General features: G+C 47.7%; 2 protein-coding genes across 10 annotated transcripts; one reads left to right on the forward strand and one right to left on the reverse strand.

Annotated features, from left to right (window-relative positions):
• Nucleotides 1-483: 483 nt before the first annotated feature.
• On the forward strand, nucleotides 484-16,851 carry GIGYF1 (GRB10 interacting GYF protein 1). 9 transcript variants are annotated; one of them, XM_056817754.1, is made up of 28 exons: nucleotides 484-526; nucleotides 623-674; nucleotides 6,665-6,813; nucleotides 6,934-6,988; nucleotides 7,090-7,252; nucleotides 7,356-7,485; nucleotides 7,628-7,723; nucleotides 7,912-8,023; nucleotides 8,155-8,263; nucleotides 8,617-8,657; nucleotides 8,856-9,026; nucleotides 9,228-9,478; nucleotides 9,603-9,711; nucleotides 10,326-10,463; nucleotides 10,616-10,707; nucleotides 10,871-11,048; nucleotides 11,169-11,335; nucleotides 11,584-11,684; nucleotides 11,802-11,915; nucleotides 12,024-12,124; nucleotides 12,464-12,546; nucleotides 12,636-12,773; nucleotides 12,944-13,153; nucleotides 13,584-13,765; nucleotides 13,873-14,033; nucleotides 14,112-14,281; nucleotides 14,391-14,520; nucleotides 14,666-16,851. In XM_056817754.1, the coding sequence occupies exons 5-28, from the start codon at nucleotides 7,218-7,220 to the stop codon at nucleotides 14,716-14,718; spliced, it is 3,072 nt and encodes a 1,023-aa protein (XP_056673732.1). In that variant the 5' UTR covers nucleotides 484-526; nucleotides 623-674; nucleotides 6,665-6,813; nucleotides 6,934-6,988; nucleotides 7,090-7,217; the 3' UTR covers nucleotides 14,719-16,851. The 9 variants fall into 9 exon arrangements, with proteins under 9 accessions (XP_056673732.1, XP_056673730.1, XP_056673727.1 ...); XM_056817752.1 differs by having other exon boundaries at nucleotides 484-674; XM_056817749.1 differs by lacking the exon at nucleotides 484-526 and having other exon boundaries at nucleotides 652-674; nucleotides 7,625-7,723.
• A 603-nt stretch (nucleotides 16,852-17,454) lies between these two features.
• On the reverse strand, nucleotides 17,455-23,828 carry GNB2 (G protein subunit beta 2). The gene is made up of 10 exons (XM_001366868.4): nucleotides 23,369-23,828; nucleotides 20,479-20,597; nucleotides 20,065-20,103; nucleotides 19,857-19,963; nucleotides 19,287-19,350; nucleotides 18,988-19,150; nucleotides 18,815-18,881; nucleotides 18,302-18,503; nucleotides 17,994-18,210; nucleotides 17,455-17,907 (listed from the first exon to the last, which is right to left on the reverse strand). Exons 2-10 carry the CDS (start codon nucleotides 20,533-20,535, stop codon nucleotides 17,801-17,803), a joined length of 1,023 nt encoding a protein of 340 aa, XP_001366905.1. The 5' UTR covers nucleotides 20,536-20,597; nucleotides 23,369-23,828; the 3' UTR covers nucleotides 17,455-17,800.
• Nucleotides 23,829-24,717: the final 889 nt, after the last annotated feature.

Raw genomic sequence — 24,717 nt, forward strand, 5'->3', positions numbered from 1 at the left:
TTGCATAACAAGTCATCCATTCCTGAAGATGTCAAATGCTTTCCTATCACACCTTTTGGTAGCTAGATGGCAAAGTAGCTAGATGGCAGGACCTGGAGTCAGGAAGACCACAATTCAAATCTTTAGACACTTGGACTAGTCTCTTAACCCGGGCTGCAGGTTTCCTCTATAAAAGGGGTAAGAGTAGTAGAATCTACTCCCAGGATAGTCGTGAGCTGAGATAATAAAAGTGCCTTTTATGAGCCAGATCTCCTAGGAACCTCACAATAATAGCCCTAGAGTCTGCCTTGAGCTACATGTGCCCAGGGAGGGCCTGGGATCTTTCTACTCTTGTGTGTCCGTTTGCAAGCAGTACTAGCGGACCTTATTCACAACAGCTAAGTGGGGGCCTCGGGAGGAGAGATGCACCTTGACTGCTAATGTTCGAGGAGGGTGGATGACGCCATGAGGCGGCCTGACGTGCGTTCGTCGGTCAGTCAGTCCGTTCGTCCGTCCATTCGGAGCTACAGGGCGGGCCGCCTGTCAGGTGCAGGGGTAGCTAGCTGGAGCACTTAACTGGGGGAGTAGTGTGGGGGAAGGAGGGGAGGGCGGTATAAAACAACCAAACAACCCATCCCAACAGGCTCCGGGTCACGTGACGCGCCAGGCTGGGTTCCCCGATCACGTGCGGATCGGTAGGTGGTAATCCGCGCGCCTACCACAGCCCCTTAGTAAGGTGTGTGTGTGCGGTGTGTGCGTGTGCCTAAGAGCCCGCGTGGGTCTGTATGTGTGTAGTGGAGCCCGAGGCAGGGGGGTGGGGATAGTTGTTGTGGGGGGCGGGGGTGTTGGGCACGGAGCGTTCCCTCGTCACGTGGCGCAAGGCGGGCAGCCATCTTGCTACAAACACAAACACTGAGGAGCGGCTGCAGCGGGAGCGCTAGCGCGCGCCGCTCCCCCTCCACCTCCCTCCCCCTTCCCCCCCTCGCCGGCCAGTCTGCCGCGCGCCCTAGCCTCGCGCCACCAACGCCCCGGAACCGGAGCTCGAGCCTGGCGCAGTCTGCCCGGGATCGCCCGCCCGCCAGCGGTAAGGAGCGCGTCCGTCCCACCCAGCCCAGCCCCCAAGCCTGGTCGGGGGGCGCCTGGGGCCTACAGGCTGGTGTCCCCACCCCCGGCCCTCCCCCAGCCCGGGCAGTCACCCGAGGGACCGGGGAGGCTGGAGGGGCGGCAGGCCGAGCGGGGCTGGCTCGCTCTCCCCCCTCCCCGCTAGGGCCAACCCCTCTTCCCCTGAGGGCGGGACTGGGCGGGCCAGGCCCCTCCTGCAGTTCACGTTGGACGCCCGGGCGCGCGGGGCACTGGCCTCATCCCGACCGGAGCGGCCTCCGCTGGAGACCCTGCCCCATCCTAGTCCTACCTCAGACCCTACATGGCCATTAAAGTAATGGGGAACCCGATCCACAGCTTCTCCGAGCCCCTCGGGGAAAGGTTACCGAATCTAGTAAGGGGAGGCTGCTGTGTACTGCCTGGGTCCTTGGGTACTCTTCGTCCACTTAGAACACACAACACAGACCCATAACCCCCCTATACTCACACCCGCGCGCGCGCGCGCGCGCACACACACATACTCTGGCTCCTTTAATTATCCCCCCCCTCCTCCATTGTACCTGAGGTTCTTCTGAGAAGTAGGGGGACTTGCCCTAGAGTGATCCCAAGTCTAGCCTTTGACGTGAATCTTGATTCTTAACATGAAGTTCTTTCTTCATAAAGCAAATCGCCTCAAATTGAAGTTCTTGTAAATTCCCCACCGCAACAACATACCCAACCCAATTACACAAGAACTCAAACAAAATTTTTGGGCAAAGATATCTCCACACAAAGTCACAAACCCCACTTTCCCACTCATGGAACATGAGATACTAGATTTAGAGCTTGAAAAGGGATATTAGAGTTCTCATCCTGAACCTAGATCTCACTGACTAGCTATGTCCATTAGACTGTGATGCCTTTCTGTTATGTTATTTTGTCCCCCCCCCCCAATTGTCTTGTTTGTCAGTGACAAATAGAAGCATCCTCATAAACCCCTTTCTTCTCAAAGCTTCACCCTTTCTGTACAACTCCCAGAAATTCCAGGACTTTGTTTTCATAATGCTGGTCATGTAATATTTAGAATAATCCACATTTATATAGCACATAAAGGTCTATAAAACAAGACTGACTGTATAGACTATCTCAGTAAATTGTTTGAATTTCTCTCAAAGGAATCCTTTCCCAAGTTACTATTTGGGCCTCATAAAGAGATCCTAACTTAAAGATCATCTTAACCTCATCATCACTTGCACCCTATGTCTACATTCCTGTAATAGCTTTTTTTCTGCTAGATGCATCAGATCCTTTTCATTACCTAGATAAAACAGTAATATCTTGTTATAGTATAACTGGTTTGAGTCTTAGCTGTGCTACTTTCTATTTGTGTGACCTTAGGCAAATCACTTAATATCCCTGGGCCTAAATTTTGACATCTGTCCTCCATTCATAATGATACTATGAACATGTTCATCTCCTATTGTTGCCCTTTAACTGAATTTCAACTAGATCTAATACCTCAGCTCTTGTTTCTCTTTCAGAATAAGCTACCTGTCTATCATTTTGATTTATGAAAGTATGAATAGGTTGAGGAATGTTTGGAGAACCTGCTCTGGTAGTATTAGTATCTTGTCACACTGGGGCCTTACTCAACTGAGAATTCAGGGTTTTCAAAATACTTGGTGATTCTAAAGAATATAACAATATTTCAGCCCCAGAAAAAGTATGTGGGAATTGATGTTCTTTGAATCACTAGAGAAACTGCATTCTTGGATTCTGATCCTATGACCCTACTCAGACTATACACTAAAATATTTTGGACTAGTGAGTTCCTATAAATAATAATATAAAGATGTAACTGTGAAGGAGGGAATTAAAGGAGGACTTCTAACTGGGGCATTGAACACCTGCTTGATTAGGATGTAAAGTGAGAAAAAGCAAGCCAACAAGTAAAATTCCAGAAACTAAAGTATCCCTAGGAATTAGGGATGACAAGAGAAGATCTGCAGTTGATATAAGGTCCTCCTCATCCTATATCTGAAAACAGGATTCTTTGTTTTAGGGAGCAACAACTTATTTTCTCTCTGTTCCCCTCCCCCCAAGGAAAAAAGTATCCCTTAATACAATATTTTGCATACAGAAAGCAACTATTAAAATTCATTCATATCCCATTAACCTGGAGAAATAAGTAGAATTCAAAGAGATGAAAGAATGTGAAAGCACTTCAGCACTGTGCAAATATGAACTATCATTTTTATGGCTTCATGAAGAGTTAAAGACCAGGGATGTTTGCCCCCAAATAGACTAAGTCATTTTCTGAGCTTGTAGGAGAAAGGTCTGGTCTTTTTGAAATAGGGGAAATCTTGAACACCTAAACTGGAATAGATGCTTTGCATATTGGAAATTTGAATGAGATTCTTCTGTCATAGTTATATCCTTCTGTGTTCCAGGACTATCACTTTTGATTGAAATTGAGTATTGAGAAAAAAAGTATTTCAGGGATCTAGAATCTTAATTATTTGAGTCCTTCCTCCACCAGTGCAGGTTTTGACCTTTTTTGTGACTTAGTGATTTTCAAAAGTTGCTGTGGCCAACATAGTGATGAGCCTCTGCAGTTAGCCAATTAGCCAGGCTTGCCCTCAGACAGACAATATGTTTAGTGTCACAGAGCTTGTGTTCTGCTGGTATAGCTTTCAGGAACCTGAGGAATACCATGGTGTATGATAAGGCAATGACATAAAACTTTGTGAAATGAACACCTAATTCTGTGCTACATTTATCTTTTCCTTCCTGTTTCCTGGTAAGAGCAGTCTTGACAGACCTCTGAGACCAACTAAGATTGAAAGACCGATTGGTTCATTTACCATTTTCCCATTTCCTTGGTGGTATTCCTTCTGTTTTTGTAAAGGAGAAAGTTCAGCCTGAGGTCTGGGGGTGTGTAGGTGTGTGGCATTTAAGGAGGGGAAGAAAACTCAAGGCAAAAGAGAAATTGGAAGAAGGGAAGAATATGGTGTGAAAGAAAGAAGGAAAGCTAGTTGTAGATAGAACAGCTAAATTTTAAAAAATTATTCCTTTCCCAAGGATCCTCCTAGTATAGTCTCCATCCAGAGTACAATGCTTCTCCTATAGTATAGATGGGAAAACTGAACTATTGTGAATTTAGCATTGTCAACTTTTCCCCTAGGACTATGTCCTAGGCTTTCTCTCCATAATCTTTTCATTTCATCAGCTTCCATGGATTTATTTAGGCTTCAGTTATATAGCTGGCTTTCAGATTTCCATATCCAGTCATAATCTTGAATCTCCAATCTCACCTCTCTCCATACCAGACACAGCTTCCAATTTGATATTCCTAAAACAGATCTGTTATACTTCCTGCACCCCCAAAATAGTCACACACTAGCTCCCTATTCTAATATAAAATATAAAATCCTCAGTCTGTCATTCAAAACTATTTATGATCTTGGCTACTACTGACTTTCCAAACTTTTAAGTTCCATATTATTCACCTTTGCATACTTTCTATTCTAGCCAAATTGGGTGCTAGCTATTTCCCAAACTAGACATTCCATCTCCTACCTCAATGCTTTTGCACAAATGATTCCCCATGTTTGGAATTAAACTCCTTTTAGGGATTTTACTTTACCCAGTAGAAGTCTTAGATTCTTTCAAAGCACTTTTGCATGCATGATTCTGCACCCCTTTTCCCCCTTCAAGTTAGTTGCACCTTCTTGAAATTACTTTTTATCTATTTGTGTACATGTTATCTCTACAAGAATATAAGCTTCTTGAGAATTGTTTTATTTTATTCTTTGTATCCATAGCTTCTGGCACCATCCTAAGCATATAGCAGGCATTTTTATATGTTTACTAAATTGAATGAACACATTGAATCAAGAGTTGGACATGTATGTAGAAGAGACACATAATAACAATATTTGGTTTTTGAGTAGGATGGGGAATATTTGAGCAAGCTCAATGCCTCACAAGAAATTAGGATGGGCTGCAATGGAACTAACAAAAGTAAAAATGGAATTAAATAACTACTTAGCTTTTGGGAGTCTTGTCCCTTTCTTTTGTCATTACAGAAAGAGACCTGTCCCTTGGTTCTCCATTTACAAAGTGTGGGAGCACTGTATGTGTCTAACACAGTGGATGACTGATTTAAATTACTGCTTCCAGTGTGGTTTCCTTTCTCCCCAATTGTTCTTGTTTTTCTTAACTCAAATGAATTGCATTTGTTCCTGACTGCCTGGATAGAGGGATTAAGAAAGGAAGTAAAGGGCTTTACTCTTCTTACCACTAACCACTGACCCCAGAGCTGGTCTTCATTTCTTAAAGAGGAATAATCAGCAAAGGTACATTTGCATTGGAATTGTTCAAATACAAAGGAAATAAAGAAAGCTTTAACTCTTTTCCCTGATGCCTTCTTAGATTTCTGAGTTTTTTTATATCCTCTCTTCATAGGGACCCCCTTTCTCACCTCATTTTTGTCTTTTTTATTCTTTAAAAGATGTACAGATCTTATACTTTATATTTTCTCTTCAGGTGTAGAAGCCTTCTAATTCTTCTATTTCTCTCCTTTAATTCTTATTTCTACAGGCAAAAGAACCTTCTCCCCAATAACTACTTCATAACTTTTTTTCTCTCAGGGAGGCTTTGAAGAGAGTGGCTCAATGGTCCATTCCTATCAGATAACCACATCTTGCCTTTGAGTATACTTCTTAGTTTCTCCATCCCAGTTAACTAAGTTCTTCCTACTTGATCCTTTTCAGAACTTGTAACAAGCAGTTAAGTGCTACATGCCAGACAATGTACTAAGTGTTGGGAATTCAAATATAAACAAACAAAAGACATTTTGCTACATACCCATTGGAATTCCTATCAATACTTCTTAAGGGGGTGTCTTTTTTCTGTCCCTCTTAACATTCTTCCTATTCCTGATTCATTTCCTTCAAATATTTTGTTTATTATAAGAACAGGTTTCTCTTCTAGTTTCCTTCATACTATGTCTATACAAACAACTCTTCTGAGTATCCTTTTTTTCTTCTTGATTATTATTCTGATTTCATTTATTCAGAATAGGAGTCCTTAACCTGTTTTATGTCACAGATCCCTTTGCAATCTAGTTAAGCCTATAGACCCCTTCTTAGAATATTATTTTTTAATGTATACAATAAATACATAGGATTACAAAAGAAATCAGTTATATTGAAATTGTTATCAAAATATTAAGATTTCCAAGTTCATGAATCCTCTGAAATCTGTCCATATATCCCAGATTAAGAACCCCTGGTCTAGATTCTCTCCTTTCCCCAACTAAGTCTCAGAATGTCTTCTGAAAGAATTTTTCATCTTGTCCTTGCCCTGCCTTCCTCTGTTAGATGTACTGGTCATTTAGATGTATGTAATGGGGGAAAGGTGTGAAAAACTCAGAGCTTGAGCAATCCACAAACTGAATAAACAGCCCCAAGGTTTTTGTATAGGTAATAATCTATATTCTGTATGAGAATAGACTTTGAAATGGTTTGTGAAATCAGTGATGACTGAATAGACCAGAGATAGGGGGCAAGTAATCTTTTTTTTCCCCCCATCTTTCCTTAAGGAACTCTCCCAGATGTGAAGGGACCCTGGTCACCATTATACTAAAGACTATATCTGATAACTGGTGACCCTTGGCTCATCCTCTAGCAACAGCCACTACCTGAAGAGAGATACTTCCTTTATTCCCTGTCCTCAGGGACAGATTGCCAGGTAAGCTCTAGGATAGGGTGAAGGACTTAGCTGAGCATCTCCAGAAAGGTCCCTTTCAGGGGCCAAAGAACAAAAAAGAATCAGATCGATTTACTTTGTCCACTTTTTTTCCACCTCTAGGTTATCCTATCTCTGGCCATCTTATGTTGGGAACACCTCTGCACAACTGGCCCAGGTATGTCCTTCTGTAACCCAGGTATTCTAAAGCAGCCTCAACTTTCATCCAAACCCTTGTGCCCTTGACTAATCTTCTTTCTCTAACTTCTGACTCCATAGTGTTCCATCTTCCTTCCCTGTTTCCATTTAAGTGTTTGGATATCAAGTGTCAAGCCTTGAGACCTTCCTGTCATACTCTCCCCATCTCCTTTCAACTTCTAGCCTTGAGGGAACTGAAGCAGCTTACAATGGCAGCAGAAACTCTCAACTTTGGGCCAGAATGGTGAGTTGGAACCTATTTTAAAAGAGTAGAAGAACCATGAGAAAGAAGGAAGGTATTTCTGTGACCTCGTTTTGGTTTCCCTCACCCTCTCACCCTACACTAGGCTTAGAGCACTGTCGAGTGGGAGCAGTGTGATCTCCCCACCTCCTTCCCCTGCCATGCCTAAATATAAACTGGCCGAATATCGTTATGGACGTGAGGAGATGCTGGCACTCTATATCAAGGAGAATAAGGTGGGTAGGCTTATTTGGGAAGGGGAAATGAGAAGAGAATCTACCCAGAGAGAGATTATTTTGTTCTTTAGTGTGCATATCCCATTAGAAAATTCTGTGGGGATATGCAGTGTCTCAATTTTTCCACTTCTGGGGCTAGCAGATCCCAGATGAATTGCAGGACAAAGAATTTGCTGCGGTGTTGCAGGAAGAACCATTGCAGCCATTGGCATTGGAGCCTCTGACAGAAGAGGAGCAGGTGGGGTTTAAGAACTAGATAATTAGGTTTTAGAGAGTAAATGAAAAGGAAAGTCAGAATCCTGATTCTGGGGAGGGGGAATGATTTTTGAGGGTAAGGGATATAATAAGGATGGCCTTGTAGAAAGCCAGGTGCTGGGAAAGCCGGTTATCCTGGGTTCTCATTCCCAACACTGGCTCCTTCCTCAGAGAAACTTCTCCCTGTCAGTGAACAGTGTGGCTGTGCTGAGGCTGATGGGGAAGGGGGCTGGCCCCCCCCCAGGTGGTATCTCTCGTGGCAGAGGCAGCACAAGGAGCCGAGGTAGTGGGGGATTACTGGAAATTCTTTAGGGTGAGGGAAGTGGGGTGGTTGATTATTAAGAATTTTAATAGCGGGGTCTGAATAGGTTCCTCTGCCAGCCAATTTATGGTGTCTAGTCTCTCTTTTTCCAGGCCGGGGCAGAGGTGATAGCGGCTTTTACCAAAGAAGCATTGAAGAAGGAGATGGAGCTTTTGGAAGAAGTCCTCGGGAGATCCAGCGCAGCCAGAGCTGGGATGATAGGTATGATTTTAGAAGAAGTGAGGAATGTATAGCTATAGAATAAGTTGGGTAGAGGAGTAAGGTCACTGGAGGACCTGTTATTTTGACACCTATCTTTTTAGACCCTTTCTTAATGCATTTCTGATCTAGTGCGCTTCTGTTTTTAAACACCCCTCTTGCCCCAAACTCAACTCAGGAGATTCTATTTTAAGTTTCAGGTATTCCTTTGACCTAGGCCTCTCTCCTCAGCTCTCCTTTGTCCCCTCCTCCTTTCTTAGAACAAAATTACTACGGGTCTATAGAACTTCCTACAGTTTGGTATAATAGGGATTTTCTTAATTTAACATTGTATCTTGCCCATTGTTATTTTACAGAGGCGAGAGGCGGTTTGAGAAGTCAACAAGGAGAGATGGAGGTACCAATGATGGAGTGAGATGGGGTTAGGCCTGGGAGAGAAAGGTATTGGGGGCTTACCTTTCAGAGAATCTTTGGGAATCTCTGACTAAAGGATAAATGCCTAATTTTCTAAAATGAGGTTGATATCAATAGATCATCCATACATTCCCTCCTCCCAACCCCAGTCTCATTAATAATTTATTTCTCCTATTCCCAGTACGTTCTGGGTTTGAGGAGGGAGGATCAGGACCCAGAAAGGAACATGCCCGCTCAGACAGTGAGAATTGGCGTTCTCTACGAGAGGACCAAGAAGAGGATGATGAAGGCAGCTGGCGGCTTGGGGCAGGTCCCCGTCGAGATGGAGATCGATGGCGTTCCACCAGCCCTGGTGAGGGGATGGGGGAAAGGCCTTTGGAGTTAAGAAGAAATTCCTGTTCCTATAGAGTCAGGCAAAGAGGAGGGAGAAAAGAAAATTCTGAGGGGATGAGGAATTAGCTTCATGTACTTCAACACTTTTTTCTAAGGTTATTGAGGTCAGAACTGTTGAGTTAAGATACCAATCCTTTCCCCACTTTCTTTTGTTCCTCAGATGGTGGACCCCGATCTGCTGGCTGGCGGGAGCATGGGGAGAGGAGAAGAAAATTTGAATTTGAGTTGCGAGGGGAGCGGGGTGGGGGTGTCGAGGAAGAGGGGCGGGGTGGGGGAGGCTCCCACCCCCGGAGATCTCGTGGTCCTGATGGTTTTGATGATGACAAGGATGGACTCCCTGAGTGGTGCTTGGAGGATGAAGATGAGGAAATGGGTACCTTTGACTCATCAGGGGCCTTCTTGCCTCTCAAGGTATCTTAAAAGAATAAGTGGGAAAGGATGGGTTGGAAGGACTGGTAGTAACTTCTACCATGACCAGTTCTTCTCATTTGCCACCCTTCTCTCCCTCCCCACCCCCCCAATTTAAATGGTGCAGAAGGGTCCCAAGGAGCCAATCCCTGAGGAACAAGAACTAGATTTTCAGGGTCTAGAAGAAGACGAAGAAGAGAAACTAGATGGACACAATGGAGAGGGAACTGAGTCAGGTAGGACTGGAAAACAATGACCAAGATGTGAAATCTGAAATGTTAAGGATTTAGATGATATATTGTGATGGTTTTACTGGAAAGGAATAGCATCAGACTATCTGATCACTAGTGGGATGGGCCCATATTTCCACTAGTAATGAGCCAATATGATTTGATGGAAATAACCCTGGACTTCAATCAGTAAATAGTTGTGTGGACTTGGGATAAGATGAAGACTTTCCTGATTTCATTTTCTTTACCTTTAAGTTATTTATGGGGGGCAGCTAGGTGGCTCTGTGGATTGAGAGGCCTAGAGACGGGAGGTCCTAGGTTCAAATTTGACCTCAGACACTTACCAGCTGTGTGACCCTGGGCAAATCACTTAACCCCCATTTCCTAGCCATTACCACTCTTCTGCCTTGGAGCCAATACACAGTATTGACTCCAAGACGGACGGTAAGGGTTTAAAAAGTGTGTGTGTGTATACATACACACACACACAGATATATGTACAGGGACCTTGTGCTAAGGCCTTTTTTGTATCTTAGTATGTAGCACTTGAATTTTTGAATGAGGAGGTTGCCTTAGAAAGTTCTCTGATTTTTATACCATCTCATGTAATTTTCTTTCAGGCATGAAGGAGCCAGTCCCGCTACCCATCCAAGAGGAGAAAATGCATCCTTCATCCCCCTTGCCCACCCTGGATCCTCTCTGGAGACCAGATGGGGAAGGGGATGAGGCTGTTGAGAAAGATTTTCCAGGGGTTGAAGGTAGGAGATAGTGGTCATAGGGATTGGTGAGAACCACTCTTGGGTCAGACTAATGAATTGAGCAGAACTTTTTGCTTTAGTTTCACTAGAATTGGAGGTGAGATGTGTGGACATGTTTCCCCTCCTTTATTTTCTCCATCCTTCTCTACTAGGAGATGAAATTAGGGTGAGTCCTGAGGCTGACTTACCACCTGGCTCTCCTGGAGACACAGAAGATGATGAGGGCATGAAGCATCTGCAGCAGGTGATGAAAAGGGGCTGCTACAAAGACTCCCTAGCCTTATTTTTGCCCAATTTTAATTAGCTGTGTCCCTAACTCTGAACTTGTCTTTTTCCACCTCTTTGCCCACATCCTGCTCTGGCCTCATCCATTATTAACCCATATCTTTTCCTCCTTGGTGCCCTAGGAGGCGGAAAAGCTGGTAGCATCACTACAGGATAGCTCTCTAGAGGAGGAACAGTTCACAGCTGCCATGCAGGGCCAAGGACTTAGACACTCAGCTGCTGCTGCTGCTGCTGCTCTTCCACTTAGCCATGGAGCTGCCCGGAAATGGTTTTATAAGGACCCACAGGGAGAGATCCAAGGTATTTCAGAGGATGAGGGAATTGTTAACTTGGTGTAAGAAAGGATGAATGAGAGATTAGAGGAAGGATCTTTGTGTGCTTTCAGTTCCTCTTGACCCCAGTGTATTCTTCCTGGTCTAGGCCCCTTCACAACACAGGAGATGGCAGAATGGTTCCAAGCTGGCTATTTCTCTATGGCATTGCTGGTGAAACGGGGCTGTGATGAAGGTTTCCAACCACTGGGGGAAGTTATCAAGATGTGGGGGCGTGTGCCCTTTGCCCCAGGACCCTCACCTCCCCCACTTCTGGTGAGCACATTTAATATTCTACTCAGGGCACTAGGACTTACAGCAGAGGGATACCTAATGAATGGTGAGAGGGAAGACCCAGGAAGAATATGTTAGGAGATAGGGGAAGTACTGAGGAACTGAGAAGGCTAGGGGTTCCTTGGCAAGAAAGGAAGAATGCTTCCTTCTGAAGTGCTTTCCCATGGTCTCTGGTGCTCTCTTCTTCTTACTACATTGAGCCTTATTGCCTCTATACTTCTATCTCTCAGGGAAATATGGATCAGGAGAGGCTGAAGAAGCAACAGGAATTAGCAACAGCTGCATTGTACCAGCAACTGCAGCACCAGCAATTCCTTCAGCTCATAAACAGGTATGAGTCCTGAGGTGGGTGGGCAGAGGTGGGAAGTCCCTTCCCTCAGCTCTGTGGAACGTAGATTTGAAATCCTGGCACAAGGAGTAGAAATTGACTGTCCTACATACTACTCAGCCGCCAGTTCCCACAGTGTGCACTCCAGCAAAAGGCAGCTATGGGAGACCTGACGCCTCAGCAGCAGCAACAGCTCACTGTGTTTCTGCAGCAGCTACAGGCTCTCAAACCCAGGTATAACCAGGACACAAGCTCCTTCTCCCCTCTGTCCCCAAAATGTGAAAGGAAGGGTCACATTTAGGAATGAGATTAGAGTCCTGAGTCAGACCTATTCCTTCTCAGAGGTGGGGACCAGAACCTCCTTCCAACGATAAATCGTTCCTTGTCGGTGCCAGACTCAGGCACCCTCTGGGATTTGCATACCTCAGCCTCATCACAGTCAGGTATGTATATGACCAGGCAAGATCATCCGAATTCCTTCCTACCATTCTGCAACTCCTCTGTCATTCTGCAACTCTTTCTCCATCTAAAAAGACAAGGTATCTACTTTCTTATTACAAAGTAGCCTCACTAAAGATTGTACCTGCCTTCCCATTCTGTGTTGGAAAGCTGGGAAGCAGTCGATCCCTTCACCCAGCGTTACATCCATCAGAGCTCCACCAGCCACAGACACCTGACCTTTGCCTGATTGCTCTCATGCCATTCCTTTTCTGAGCAAAGGCGTACAGGATAAAAAGTTCTCTTTCAAAATCACTGCTTTCCTTTCCCTTGCTTCTTTTCAGGTGGTGAGGCCAGTCTGTGGGACATACCAATTAACTCTTCGACTCAGGGTCCAATTCTAGAACAACTTCAGCTGCAACATAAAGTGAGTGAGTCACTTTAAGGGCTGAGCACAAGGGTGGGATTGGCTCAAGGGCCAAAGGGCAGGGTTCTGTATGCTGCCTTCCTTCTTAGCTCCAGGAGCGGAGAGATGTGGAACTCAGGGCAAAACGAGAGGAAGAGGAACGGAAACGCCGGGAAGAAAAGCGGAGGCAGCAGCAGGAGGAACAGAAGAGGAGGCAGGAGGAGGAGGAATTGTATCGGCGCAAGCAGGTAGAGAACGTAAGGGGGCAGCTCCTTCCAAAGACTAAAAGAATTAGCGGGCAGGAGTCTTAGCTTCATGTACTCTTAAGAGTTAGAAAAGTATGTTAAGTCCTGTCTGCTCAAATCCCCTGCTTTTGACAACGTGAAACCTCCTTGACCTAACACATGCTTCTTCCCAGGTTAGGCAGCAAGAATTGCTCCTAAAGTTGTTGCAGCAGCAACAGGCAGCACCTCCATCACCAGGCTCCCCTCCTCCACTCTGGGCTGGCCTGGCAAAGCAGGGCCTTTCCATGAAAACCCTTTTGGAGCTACAGCTGGAGGGTGATCGGCAGTTGCATAAACAGCCACATCGGGAGCCTCCTCGAGCCCAAGCCCCAGCCCAGAGGGCGGTAAGCCAGAGCTGGACCTGAGCAATGCCTCCTCTACCCCCTCTTTTGAGGTCCCTTCATCTTTCACTGTCTTTTCCACCCCATTTCATTTATACCATTTAAGAGATTAATATTTTAGAACCCAAGGGAAAAGTGTCCTGCATATTGCCTTGAGCTTCCTAGAGTGACCTAGAGCTAGATGGGAAGCAGAGTACTTCTAGGAGTAGAGGGATATGCATGTCCTCATTTCCCTCTCATTCTAAAGCCTAGTTTAATTTTGAGAATCCTTCATCTTTTGTAAATATGTGCTATTCACCTTCTGTGTTCCCTTCTCCATCCCCAAACATACAGGAATAGGTTTCTCCCACCCATCTCTCAGCAGCTGTACTAAGAAGCCCTCTTATCCTCTTGTCCTTACTAATCTGACTCCCCCTATCCTGTGTCTCTGCAGCATGGGGGCCTGGGCAGTGCCCCTCTATCCCAGTGGGTGGCCGAGGCAGGACCTCTATGGGGTGGGCTAGAGAAGAGTGGGGGCAGTGGAAGTCTGGGGCTCTGGGAAGAAACACTCAAGGGCAGCAGCAACCTGGCCAGGAGCCTGGGCCTCAAGAACAGCCGAAGCAGTCCTTTGCTCAGGTGGGTGTGGGGCCTGGTCTAGTCTGGGAGGAAAGTGGGCAGGGAAGCATCAGGGTAAAAGATGGGGCAGGGTCAACCTTGTCTTCATCCTATTGTTCTTCTGACAGTGATTCCTATGGCCACCCTTCTGGCCGACCAGGGCGAAAGAAGACAGATGAGGAAGAAAAGTTGCTGAAGCTGTTGCAGGGCATTCCTAAGCCCCAGGATGGCTTCACCCAGTGGTGTGAACAGATGCTTCACACACTGAGCACCACTGGGAGCCTAGATGGTATGGGCAGGGCACAGTGGGGGAGCCAGGGCCTATGTAACCATAGTGGTCCCTGATATTTCCCACAAACCCCTACAGTGCCCATGGCTGTGGCGATCCTGAAAGAGGTGGAATCCCCTTATGATGTCCATGATTACATCCGGTCCTGTCTAGGGGACACATTGGAAGCCAAAGAATTTGCCAAACAATTCTTAGAGCGGAGGGCTAAGAATAAAGCTAGTCAGCAACGGCAGCAGCAGCAGCAGCAGGTGGGAATCCAGAGGGACTAATCCATGGCCAGTGGGGGACCAATGCTCTTTGCTCTGGTTATGGCAGTGATGTCTCTGCTTTCCTTCTGATCATCTGCTGTGCTTACAGGAAGCATGGCTTAATACAAGCTCCCTACAAGCTGCTTTCCAAACTAATCACAGCACCAAGCTGGGCCCAGGAGAGGGCAGTAAGGCTAAGAGGAGAGCACTGATGCTGCATGCAGATCCCAGCATCTTGGGTAGGTATGATGGTTGGGGATCTCCTCCTATGGAGCCAAAATTTGGGGGGAGGGGGTGGGAAGACTGTAGGAGCAATGGAACCAGTTGGTGAGAGTTTGAGAGAATGTTCCGATTGTTTTCAAATCCCTTACTCCCTGGCCTCAGGCTACTCCCTGCATGGATCCCCCAGTGAGATCGAGAGTGTGGAGGACTACTGAACAGCCAGCCCCACAGCCCCACCTGAGGGGGGGAAGGAGGTGGCTTGGATACCTGGGACCCTGAGCCTGGCCAGGTTCCCCCTGGGTAGGGGGAAGGCAGAAGCTGGAGGAAGAAGAGGCAGAGTCCTCAGCACTTGTTACAAACCACATGATGCACCTTAACTCACCCACCACGAGGCACTTTACAGATTTGGGGGGGGGGGGTTGGGGGGAGAGGGGTTTTTTTTTATTAAACTGAAGAAAATGTTAAAAAAAAAAAAGACTTCCCCCTCCCCTCCCAGTACCCTTTCTCCCCTTTGGGAGTTGAAGGGTTTGGGATTGATTGGGGTGGCAATGGAGTCCCTAGGGTCCCTTTAAAAAAAATGATGAGAGGGGAGGGTGGGTTCTGATTTAAAAAACTAAACACTGTTATTTGGGGGTGATAAAGGGACTAAGGCCCAGGGACCTGCCTAGTCCATGTTCCTCCTCCCCTAGGCTGCACTTAGCCTTTGCCACCCCTTACACCAGCCCTCTGTGTAACTGGAAGCTTGGGGCAAGAACAGTTTGCACAGTAGGGTCTCCTTTGACTCTGTTGGACCCGCTGTGAACTGCTTGGGGTTGTTCCTGTGATTGTTGCTGATGTTTCTGGGGGGCAGGGGCTGAGGAAGCCATCCCTGCTCTGCTGCTTTAGGGGTAAGTTGCACAAATCTGATGGGCCCACCAGCCTGTTCCCCTTGGCTAGGTATGTGGGAATGGGGCCTCGTGTCAGTGTTAGCCCTGTTAAGGGAGCAAGAAGCAGTGGCCCTTGGAGTTGAGGGGCTTCCTTCCATCTCTGCCATTAGGGGTGGGGGGGGAGGGACTAGTGCTGGGTAACCCAGTTCCCTAGTCTCCATATGAATGTATTTTTTGGGACATGGCACCTATGCCCTAGCCCCACCCCCTCAGTTTTTGGCAGAAGGAATAGGGAATGGACAGCCCCCTCCAGCAGCTGCCCTCTCTTTGATGTAAAAAGGGTAGGACAAGGAAGGAAAGGCAGCTTGAAGATGGGGTTCAGGGGTGGGAGGTGGGGGGTTAGAGGTGTGCTTCACAACTTAAATTTGACCAAATTGGAGAGGAACAATGGTCTCTCTCCACTCCCTTCTCCCTTTTTACAAATACTGTGATGGGGAAGGTGGGGAGGATGTCAAGAAAACATGTCTGTCTTGTGTAAGGGTAGGTTGGGATTTGTTTCTCTTTCTTTTATCATAATCTGTATCCATCCGAGTTTTCTTACATTGTCTCCCCAACATTATCCACACTGCTCTCAACCCCCCAGAGTGCACAGTATTAGGCTAGGGATTTGCCTCTACCTCCCCCTCATGAATGTACTTGTTCCCCTACCCTGGGGGAGGAGGGGAGGGGGGAGAGCAACATTACCCCCTTGGACCCCATACTATTTTTTTATCTTATTTTTATTTTTGCACCAAAGTGGCAACTGGTTCAGAGTTGGTCATGGCCTTGGGTGGGGGAGGCTCCCCTACTTGCTTCCCCGTGGCTTCTTCAACAGTGTTAGTGTCTGTGTAATACTCTCTAAAGCAATAATGGGGATGGGGGTTTTGTTTTGTTTTTGTTGTTTTGTTGCTGCTGGCCTCCCTGACTCCCCCTTCCCTTCATTCCCTGCCCAGCCTTCTGCCAGTATTCAGTGGCATTAGAGGTGGGGGAGGGCTACTATTGTGACTGAATGTAACCACCCCCCTGCCACAGCCAGTGTGTGTAGGGAGGCTGATTATCCCTTTCCTCATGTCTTCCCCTCCCCTCCCCCAGCTGAAGAGACTTTGAATTTAGGGGACCCTTGAGCCTGGAGTGGCCTTAACCCTGTGAGGAAGCTGGAGGGAGGGAACCTCTCTCCCACCCCCATCCCCTTTCTGAGAGTGGTCAATGTTTACAAATCTGAGCCCCTCGACCCAGGGACTCTGTACCCTGTTTCCATCCTATCTGCCCCCCCCCCCCCCATCTTCCTGGACCCTGGCTGCACCCTCCTCCCTGGGGCAGGGGCAAGGTAGAGGCCAGTCTGGTCTGCCTTTAGCCCATACCCCAAATTCTATGTGACAATATCCCTCACCTCCCCCATGTAAATACCCACCCCCTCAAATAAAACTTAGTGTGTGTTCTCCCCTTATGCCTCAACCATCTTTTTATTGGGGGTAGAGGGAAGACAGAAGGGGGGGGGGGAAGAGTCATGTTAGCTTCAGGGACTGGAGCGACTTTGCCCTTGGAACAGTAGTCTAATAATCTCTTCCCAAGAAAAAGCTTGGAATTCCTTCAGGAAAGAGATAGTGACAGACTGAGGTAACCTTCAGCTAGTGTACCCCCAAGAATAAATTCCTTTAGATTTCACTTGTGGCTTAGGTAAAGGAACTTCCACATCCTCATCTTTTGTTTTCACTTGGGCCCTGACCTTTAGTCAAATGGAGCTCTGGGAACTGTGAGAAACAGGCAAAATTGCAGTTTCTTCCCTTCCCCTCAGATCTGTTCTCAAGACTTCAGGTGCTTCTCTGATCAGTTCTATGAGTAGCACGGTATGTACTTGTGGCTCAGCTGCATATATCACCTATCCTTTTGTCTTCTCTACACCCCCATTCTGGCCTTCTAATCCAAGGGAATGTGAATGTATCCCATTTTTCAATAGTGCTGACTTTTTCTCTGGGCAGTCAAGTGGCTAGAAAGGGACTTTGGGGGGTGGGGGTGGAGAGGCAAAGCAGGGGCAGAGGCTGGGTACAGAGTTGGAATTGGTTCCTTTATGGAAAAACAGAAAATATAATAAAAATTAAAATAAAACCAGTTTTAAAAAGCCACCTCCTTGAGCTTCCCACTCTTGGCCCCGACCCTGGCCCTCCAGCAGGGAGAGGCTCCTGACCAGGGAAGGCAAAGAAGAGGGTAGGGAGATTTCCCCCCAATCCCATCCCCATCTCAGGGAGGAGGAAATGAGCCCCAGGGAGAAGGGAGCCCAGGCTCAGGTGTGGACCACCAGTCCCCTCCCTCCCCCCTCCCCCCTCGCTCCTGGCCTGTAGTGTGGGGCGCTGCCCCCCCCTTCCTGGCCTGATACATTGGGTGTGTGTGGCAGCTAGTTCCAGATCTTGAGGAAGGAGTCCCAGGAACCTGTGGCCACAGCCATGCCATCATCAGTCACCCCAAGACAGCTAACACGGTTGTCATGGCCAGCAAGGACACCTGGGAAGAAGTTGGATTGGAATCAGTCTTATATCTCCCCACATACTTCTTCATGCACCTAGATCTCTCTCCAAAATCATTCTTACCTGCCCTATCACCCTTCATGGCATCCCAGATGTTGCAATTGAAGTCATCATAGCCAGCCAGCAGCAGCCGGCCACTTCGGGAGAAGGCAACAGAGGTGATGCCACAGATGATGTTGTCATGAGAGTACATAAGTAGCTCCTGGTCTGCCCGAAGGTCAAAGAGGCGGCATGTGGCATCATCTGAACCCGTGGTGAAGGCATAGCCATTTGGAAAAAACTAGCAAATGGATAAAGGGGAAAGAAGCAATCAGGAGAAAGCCGAAAGAAAAGTAAAGACTACCAAAACCACCATCTGGTCCCTCACTCACGGCCACAGCGTTGATGTCAGACTCATGGCCTGTAAAAGTTTGCCGGCACATGGAATCCCGAACATCCCACAGCTTGATGGAAGCATCACAGGCACCAGAAACAAAGCTTCGGCCATCCGGAGCCAGAGACAGGGACATTACATCCCCACTGTGCCCTGCAAAGCCCACTGTCTGCTGTCCTGTTTCTATGTCCCACAGGGCACTGATGGAAGATCACATAACATAAATAAATAATCTGAACATGCTCTCCCTTATCCCACCCCCTTAACCCCAGCTCAAAAATTCTCAAGAAATGGGATGCCCCAACTTTGGCAAAGTTGGGGGAAGGGATTTTAACCATGGAAAGGTTAAAAGAGCTTAGGACAATAAGGGAGGGGATAGGACAGGGATCTTAGGTACCCCACTCAAGAATCCTACTTGTACCCAATGTACAAAGGAGCTGAAACCAAGCAGAGAAAGTACAAAATTATCTAGGAAGGACTTGAGGGTGATCTCCCTCAGGGACTGACTTACCAGGTGGTATCCCCAGAGCTAGTGATGATCTGGTTATCATCTAAGAAACGGCAGCAGGACAGATATCCTAGGTGAGAGAAGGAAGAGTGGGGGAAGGGAGAGTCAGTATGGGTGCCACTAAAGTTAAAAGACAATCCATCCCAACTGACTTCCCCAAGCCAGCATCCCCTTACCAGTATGGCCTGGCAGCTCTCTGCTGACCCTGACATTGCCCTCTCGGGTTTTGAGACTGTAGATGGAGCAGATGTTGTCTAGCCCCCCACAAGCCACAAAATTCCCTGAGGGCGCATAGGCACAGGTCATGACCCAAGAGGATCGGAGAGGGATAGCATGGACCTGAAGGGGAAAAGGGGGAAGGTACATAGGACATGGGATCACAATTCAACCCAGTCTGAAACCCAGGCCCAACAGCCTTAACCTTCTCCACCCAAAGGATTCCCTTCAAGGATCCATATACACCAACCCTAATTACCTTATTGGTGGTGTAACTGTCCCAGATGATGAGTTTTCCATCCTGTGAAGCACTGACCAGCAGTCTGAGGAAGAAGGCAGAAAAAAGATGTTTGAGAATTAGATGGAAGAAGGGTCAATCATACTTTTCCCACCCAGAACAATGTCTCCCCACTATTTTTCTAAGTTTTCCTAGCTTTGACCTTGAAAAAAATCCATTACCCACTCTAAGCTTGTTTTCTATACTAAAAAGCGTTTTGCATTAGATGTTCTCCAGTTTGGATAGTCTATGGTTCTGTGGTTGTAGGGGCAATGGCTCCTGAATGGTAATACTTAAGTTGTTCACTAAGGTTATAGTGAAAGAAAAGCAGGAATGAGGAGGCAACCACAATTTGTTCAAGACAAAACTATGAGACCCAATGAATATACCCTCCCCAAAAACTTTTCAAATCATTCCTACTGGGCCTAGCTCTCTAAGCTTTCCTAATCTAAAGGAAAAGACTCCTTACCACTGAAGGCCCACCACTTTAGGTAGGATGGGGAAACACATGATGTAGAAGTTCTTGGGCAGTATTCACCCTCCCAATAGTACCTTGAGTCTGTCCCCCAGTGCATGGCATAGATTTTTGCCAAGTGACCACGAAGGGTTCGTCGTGTTCTCATCTGGATTCTTCCAACAGGGTCCAGCCCGGCTGTAATCTGCGCAGAGGAATTGAAACTACATGAGTGAAGGTCACATGGTCCAGAACCCAAAGTATTCTATCTTGTTCCCCCTCCCTCACCTTCCAAACCCTTCTCACCTGGGTTAATGTTGAATCCCCACATGCTTTCCGAGCATCCTGTGTGATAAAAGATGAAAATGATTTGAGGGAAGGTAGGAAAAATGAGAGGAGAGAAAAGACAAGAAGCCACAGATCAAGAATGAAGTAGGGAAAAGGTATAGGAACAAAATAGGTAGAGAAGAGGCAATGAGACATGAGGAGAGTATGCAGCAAAAGATAGATAGGAAGGAAAATTAGAAGAAAATGTAAGTTACAGGGAAATAAGAGGAAGATGGGAGTAAAGAGAGGAAGAAATATCAGGAAATGAGAAGGGGAAACCCCCCCTCATCCTAACCACTTTATGACAACTGTGAACCAACACCCTACCCAGTCTGGACTCCCCACGTTAACTTCTAGGGCCTGTCCCCTCCCCCTGTGCAGATTGTTCCTCACCCGGATCTGGTTCCGGAGCTGCTCCGCCTCCTGTCTCAGCTGCTCCAATTCACTCATGGTGGCAGCAGGGCAGCAGGGCCCTGGGGCTACACAGCTAGCTCTTCAGCGTCCAAGGAGATCTGGGGAGGGGGCCAGAGCCAGAGGTTGGTGCCTCCATGATGTGGGAGGGAAGGGGGATGAAAGGGTCTGTGTCTCAAGGGCAAGGAGAACAAGATGCTCCTTTCCTCTTCCCTCCTCAATCAGAGAAAATGAACTGTGTCCTCACAGCCCAGGGAAATCAAATTGAAATCTGAGGATCAAATACATACAAGCAGCAGTAAACTATCCCTCCACACTTTCACCAACTCAGATAAGGTAAGACTGTTAGACCTCTCCCTTCTGAGCCAATCAGCACTAGATATCAATCTTCAAAGTTGGAAGCCAGGATTGAGTTTGAAGCAGCCAGAGACATTCCCCTTCCTTTCCCTTCTGCTCCCTTCCATAACCTATGCCCCACTGTTACCCAGGAAATAGCAACAACAAAAAAAGCAGAGAGTACCTCCTGTCCTTTTCCTAGCCCCCTCAAAATTTTTTAATGAGGAAAAGGATCAATTTAAACCCAACCTCCACTCCCACCCCACATATACACACTCCACTGCAAAGGAGAAAGCTAGGAAAGGCTGGGTTGGTTCGTGGGGTTGCCTAGGCAACTGTCATCCAAAGAACACCTCACTGGCTTTCTCCATTGGCCGAATGCCCCTCCACTGCCTGTAGCCCCAGCAACTACATCCCCAGCTAAGCCCCAAGGGGGGATCAGTGACCCATCCCCTTCCAGCTTCCATCCAAAGGTTCTGGGCCCAGCAGTCCTTCCCCAGATTCTGGGGTAGTTGTTTTAAGACTGTGAAAAGTCCATAGGAAGATAGTGGGTTTAGGACTGCACAACAGGGATTATTCCAAAACTAGTTGCATCCTACTAGCCTCCTGTGTGATCCTACTATCCAAATGGGGCTTAGGAACCCCCAGGCTGCTTCCTGCAGTCTCTTGGCCTTAATCCCTCCTTCCTTTCCTCTCCAGGGCACTCAATGATAGCAAGCAGAGGCCCCAGGGAGCCACTCAGGAGTAATTAGATTCTTCCAAAGGAGACAGATAGACACTCCTGGCAGAGAAGCAACATTGCTCTCTCCCAGTCGAGCCAGTTCTAGTCCAATCACACAGCTAGGGACCCAAGTGCTCTGACTCTGCTTTGTTCTGGGGACCCAAGTATCCTGCTCCATTCTACTCTAAATTCAGTACTATGCTTTTCTCTGTTCCAGGGACCTTGGAGTCTTAAGAATCTGCTCCAGAACATAGGCATCCTGATACCATTTACCTTGGAATTCAAGCATTCTGGCTCTAATTTTCTAAGGGGACTTGGTCATAGAATCATAAATGTATAGATATGCCACCCATCCAATCCAAATGTTCCTAATATTTTTTGTATCAGAGAACCACTATAGCATTCTGGTAAAGTTTCTGGAGCCATTTTCACAAAATAATTAAATGCATAAAATACAATACATAGAATGACAATGAAAATCAATTATATTGAGATAGTTAGCAAAACATATATATATATATATATAAAGTTTATGAACCTTAGGCTTAAGAACCTTTAACCAATTCAATCTTCTTGGTGAGGAAACTGAAGCCTAGAGAAATGCCCGAGATCACACAGGTAGAACTCAGAAGTGGAATTTGAACTCAAAGCTAACCACTGTTTACCACTCTTTCCACTGTAACACAAGTTCTGCTCCATACTGCTCCTTGGGGCATAGATCACTTTTCGAGGCTCACATGTTAGGAACCAGAGCCCTCCCTGAGCTTGATGTACGCTCCTCTTTAGGGAGCCAAACATCATTTCCACTTTCCGAAGGATGACTTTTCCCTCATTTCCCCAATTCCTGGGCCATTGGGGATGAACTCCATGTTAGATATCTTGGGAGAGAAGGATGGAGTGAAGCAGAAAGGGAGGCAAAACCCCTCTCCCACTATTAAAGGCAATCACTCCAAGACGAGGAAAAAAAATAAGGGTAAATGCTTCCCAAATACTGCCATGCCTCTTCTTCAGTCAGAAAGAATCCTGGGGTGGATGAAATCCCAAAGAAGTTTGAAATGGGGAAGGCAAATGTGGGATAGATTTTGGTTTAGGGGTACGAAAGCTTGACCCCCAAGCCTCCTCGAAAGCTAGGGATATGAGAGTTTGGCAAGTGAGCCAAAGATCCATTCCCGGGAAGAGCAAGGAGGAAAGAAATCTGCAAACACACACACCCCCATCTCCACCCCACCCCATTTCCTCCCAGAGCTTTTCTGGAGATCCAAGAAAGCAGCTGGATTGGGGGTCAGGGACTAACTACGCTGATTGGGAGGTGGAGTCTCTCCAGGTATGGGGAGTGGGAACTGAAACCACAGGATGGAGGGTAAATGGGGGGGGAGGGGAGAGAGAAGGAAAGGAGGGGTGTGTTCCCTCCCCCAAATCCCCACCCTAGTGCAACCAGGGTCACCGAGAAAAACAAGCAGAAACTGAGGCAAGAGGGAAAGACCAAAGGAACCCCCTCCAAATCCACGACCCTACCCCCAACTCCTAGGGGCGCGGGAGGCAGCCGGGGGCGGGGCCCTAGGGGTCCCGGGCAAGGATGAGGGGGCGCGCGGAACGTTCTTGGGGGGCGAGGGTCCCCCCACTTCCACTTCCGGGTTTGGGGGAGGACGGGGCACGACGGGGGAAAGGGAGTGGGAGGGAGGCCGGAGAGTTACGTCCGCTCCCAGGAGGCCAGGCCCCGGAGGCGGAAGGAAGATAAGCTCTCCCAGCGCAGGGGTAGGGGAAGATGGGGGGCTTCGAGGGGGAAAAGGGAACTCCTTTTGCCCGCGGAGGTACCTGTGGCGGTAGATTTCTACGGTGGGGAGGGGGGGTCGCAGGGACGCGCTCGGGGTCCCTGTCTTCCTCCGCGGCGGAGGCGGCGGCGGATGGATCTCTCAAAGTCTCCCTCAAGTGAGTGCTGCCTACACTGCTCTCCCCACAGCGGAGGGATCCCTCCCGCTCGTGACGTGATCGCTGTGGCCCGCCGCGCCCAGGGTCCGGCAGAGGATGAGACCAACTGACGCAGGAGGGTAGAGCGTGGAAAAACACGCCGAACGACTTATGTATTAGCTCCGTCATAGGCAAGGAGAGACAAATTCACCCTCTCCAGACGCGAAAGGAGTCGTAACAGGAGAATTGTGCCCCCGAAGCGGAACAGTGCGTCCCTCCAGGGATTGGTCCCATTGGTACCAGCCCAGGAGGGGTGGGGGCATGAAGCCGCTCGGCAAGTCACGTGATTACCCCCTCCGCCCCTCCCGGAATAGGTGGTTCCGGAATGGGAGGAGGGAGTACTATTCCCTTATTACCCAGCCTGGCCGCGCCCCCGCCCGCCAGCCCGGCCTAGGGACCGCCCCGTCCGGCCCCGGCCCGACCCGACCCGACCTGACCCAAATCCGGAGACCAGGGCCTGCCTGGGGCGGGCGGCCGAGGGACAAAGGAAGGGCCCCTTAAAGGCGGAGAAGGGCGTCTGGGAGCACTCAGGGTTTCTCTGGAGTCCGGCTTGGGCCTGGCATAATAGGTAGAGTGCAGGTTGAGGATAGACTTGGAGGCAGGGAGACCTGAATTCAAATTTTGTCTCAAGCCGTTAGAAATTGTGACCCTGGCGGGGGGGGGGGGGGGGGGGGGAAGAAATTGTGACCCTGGGTAAGTCACTTAAGTTCTCTGAGCCTCAGTTCCCCCAACTGTAAAATGAGGATACGGGACTTCACCTGAAAGGTCCTTTCCTTTTCTCAATCCATGATTTTATGAAATGGTTCACACTAGATGTGGGGCTTTGGTGAAATGACTGCATCAGAGTTGTCAGCTGTAAAATAAGGGGTTAGGTTGTATGCCTCTTTGCCTCTTGTTTATATACATTAACTGTAAGAGGCAGCCTGTTGAAATGGAAACCTGGGTCCTGGACCTAGACCTGCTTCTCACTCCTTTCCCCTCTCCGGCATATCCCTTTACCCCAATGTACTTCAGGCTCCTCCCTTGAAAGATGAGGATAATTAATAGATGCCTTGCTTCTACAAAAGCTTGATGGGGATGGTGGAGATGATAAATTTGAAAGGACTTTGGAAGGGCAATAATGATCTCATATTAAGGTAGCCAGACCTTTAATGTTTGTAGGTCATTTTCTTCCCAACCGCTTCTTATGGAAGGTT

The sequence above is a fragment of the Monodelphis domestica genome, chromosome 2 (assembly GCF_027887165.1).
Source record: "Monodelphis domestica isolate mMonDom1 chromosome 2, mMonDom1.pri, whole genome shotgun sequence".
In the NCBI taxonomy this organism is placed as follows: Eukaryota; Metazoa; Chordata; class Mammalia; order Didelphimorphia; family Didelphidae; genus Monodelphis; species Monodelphis domestica.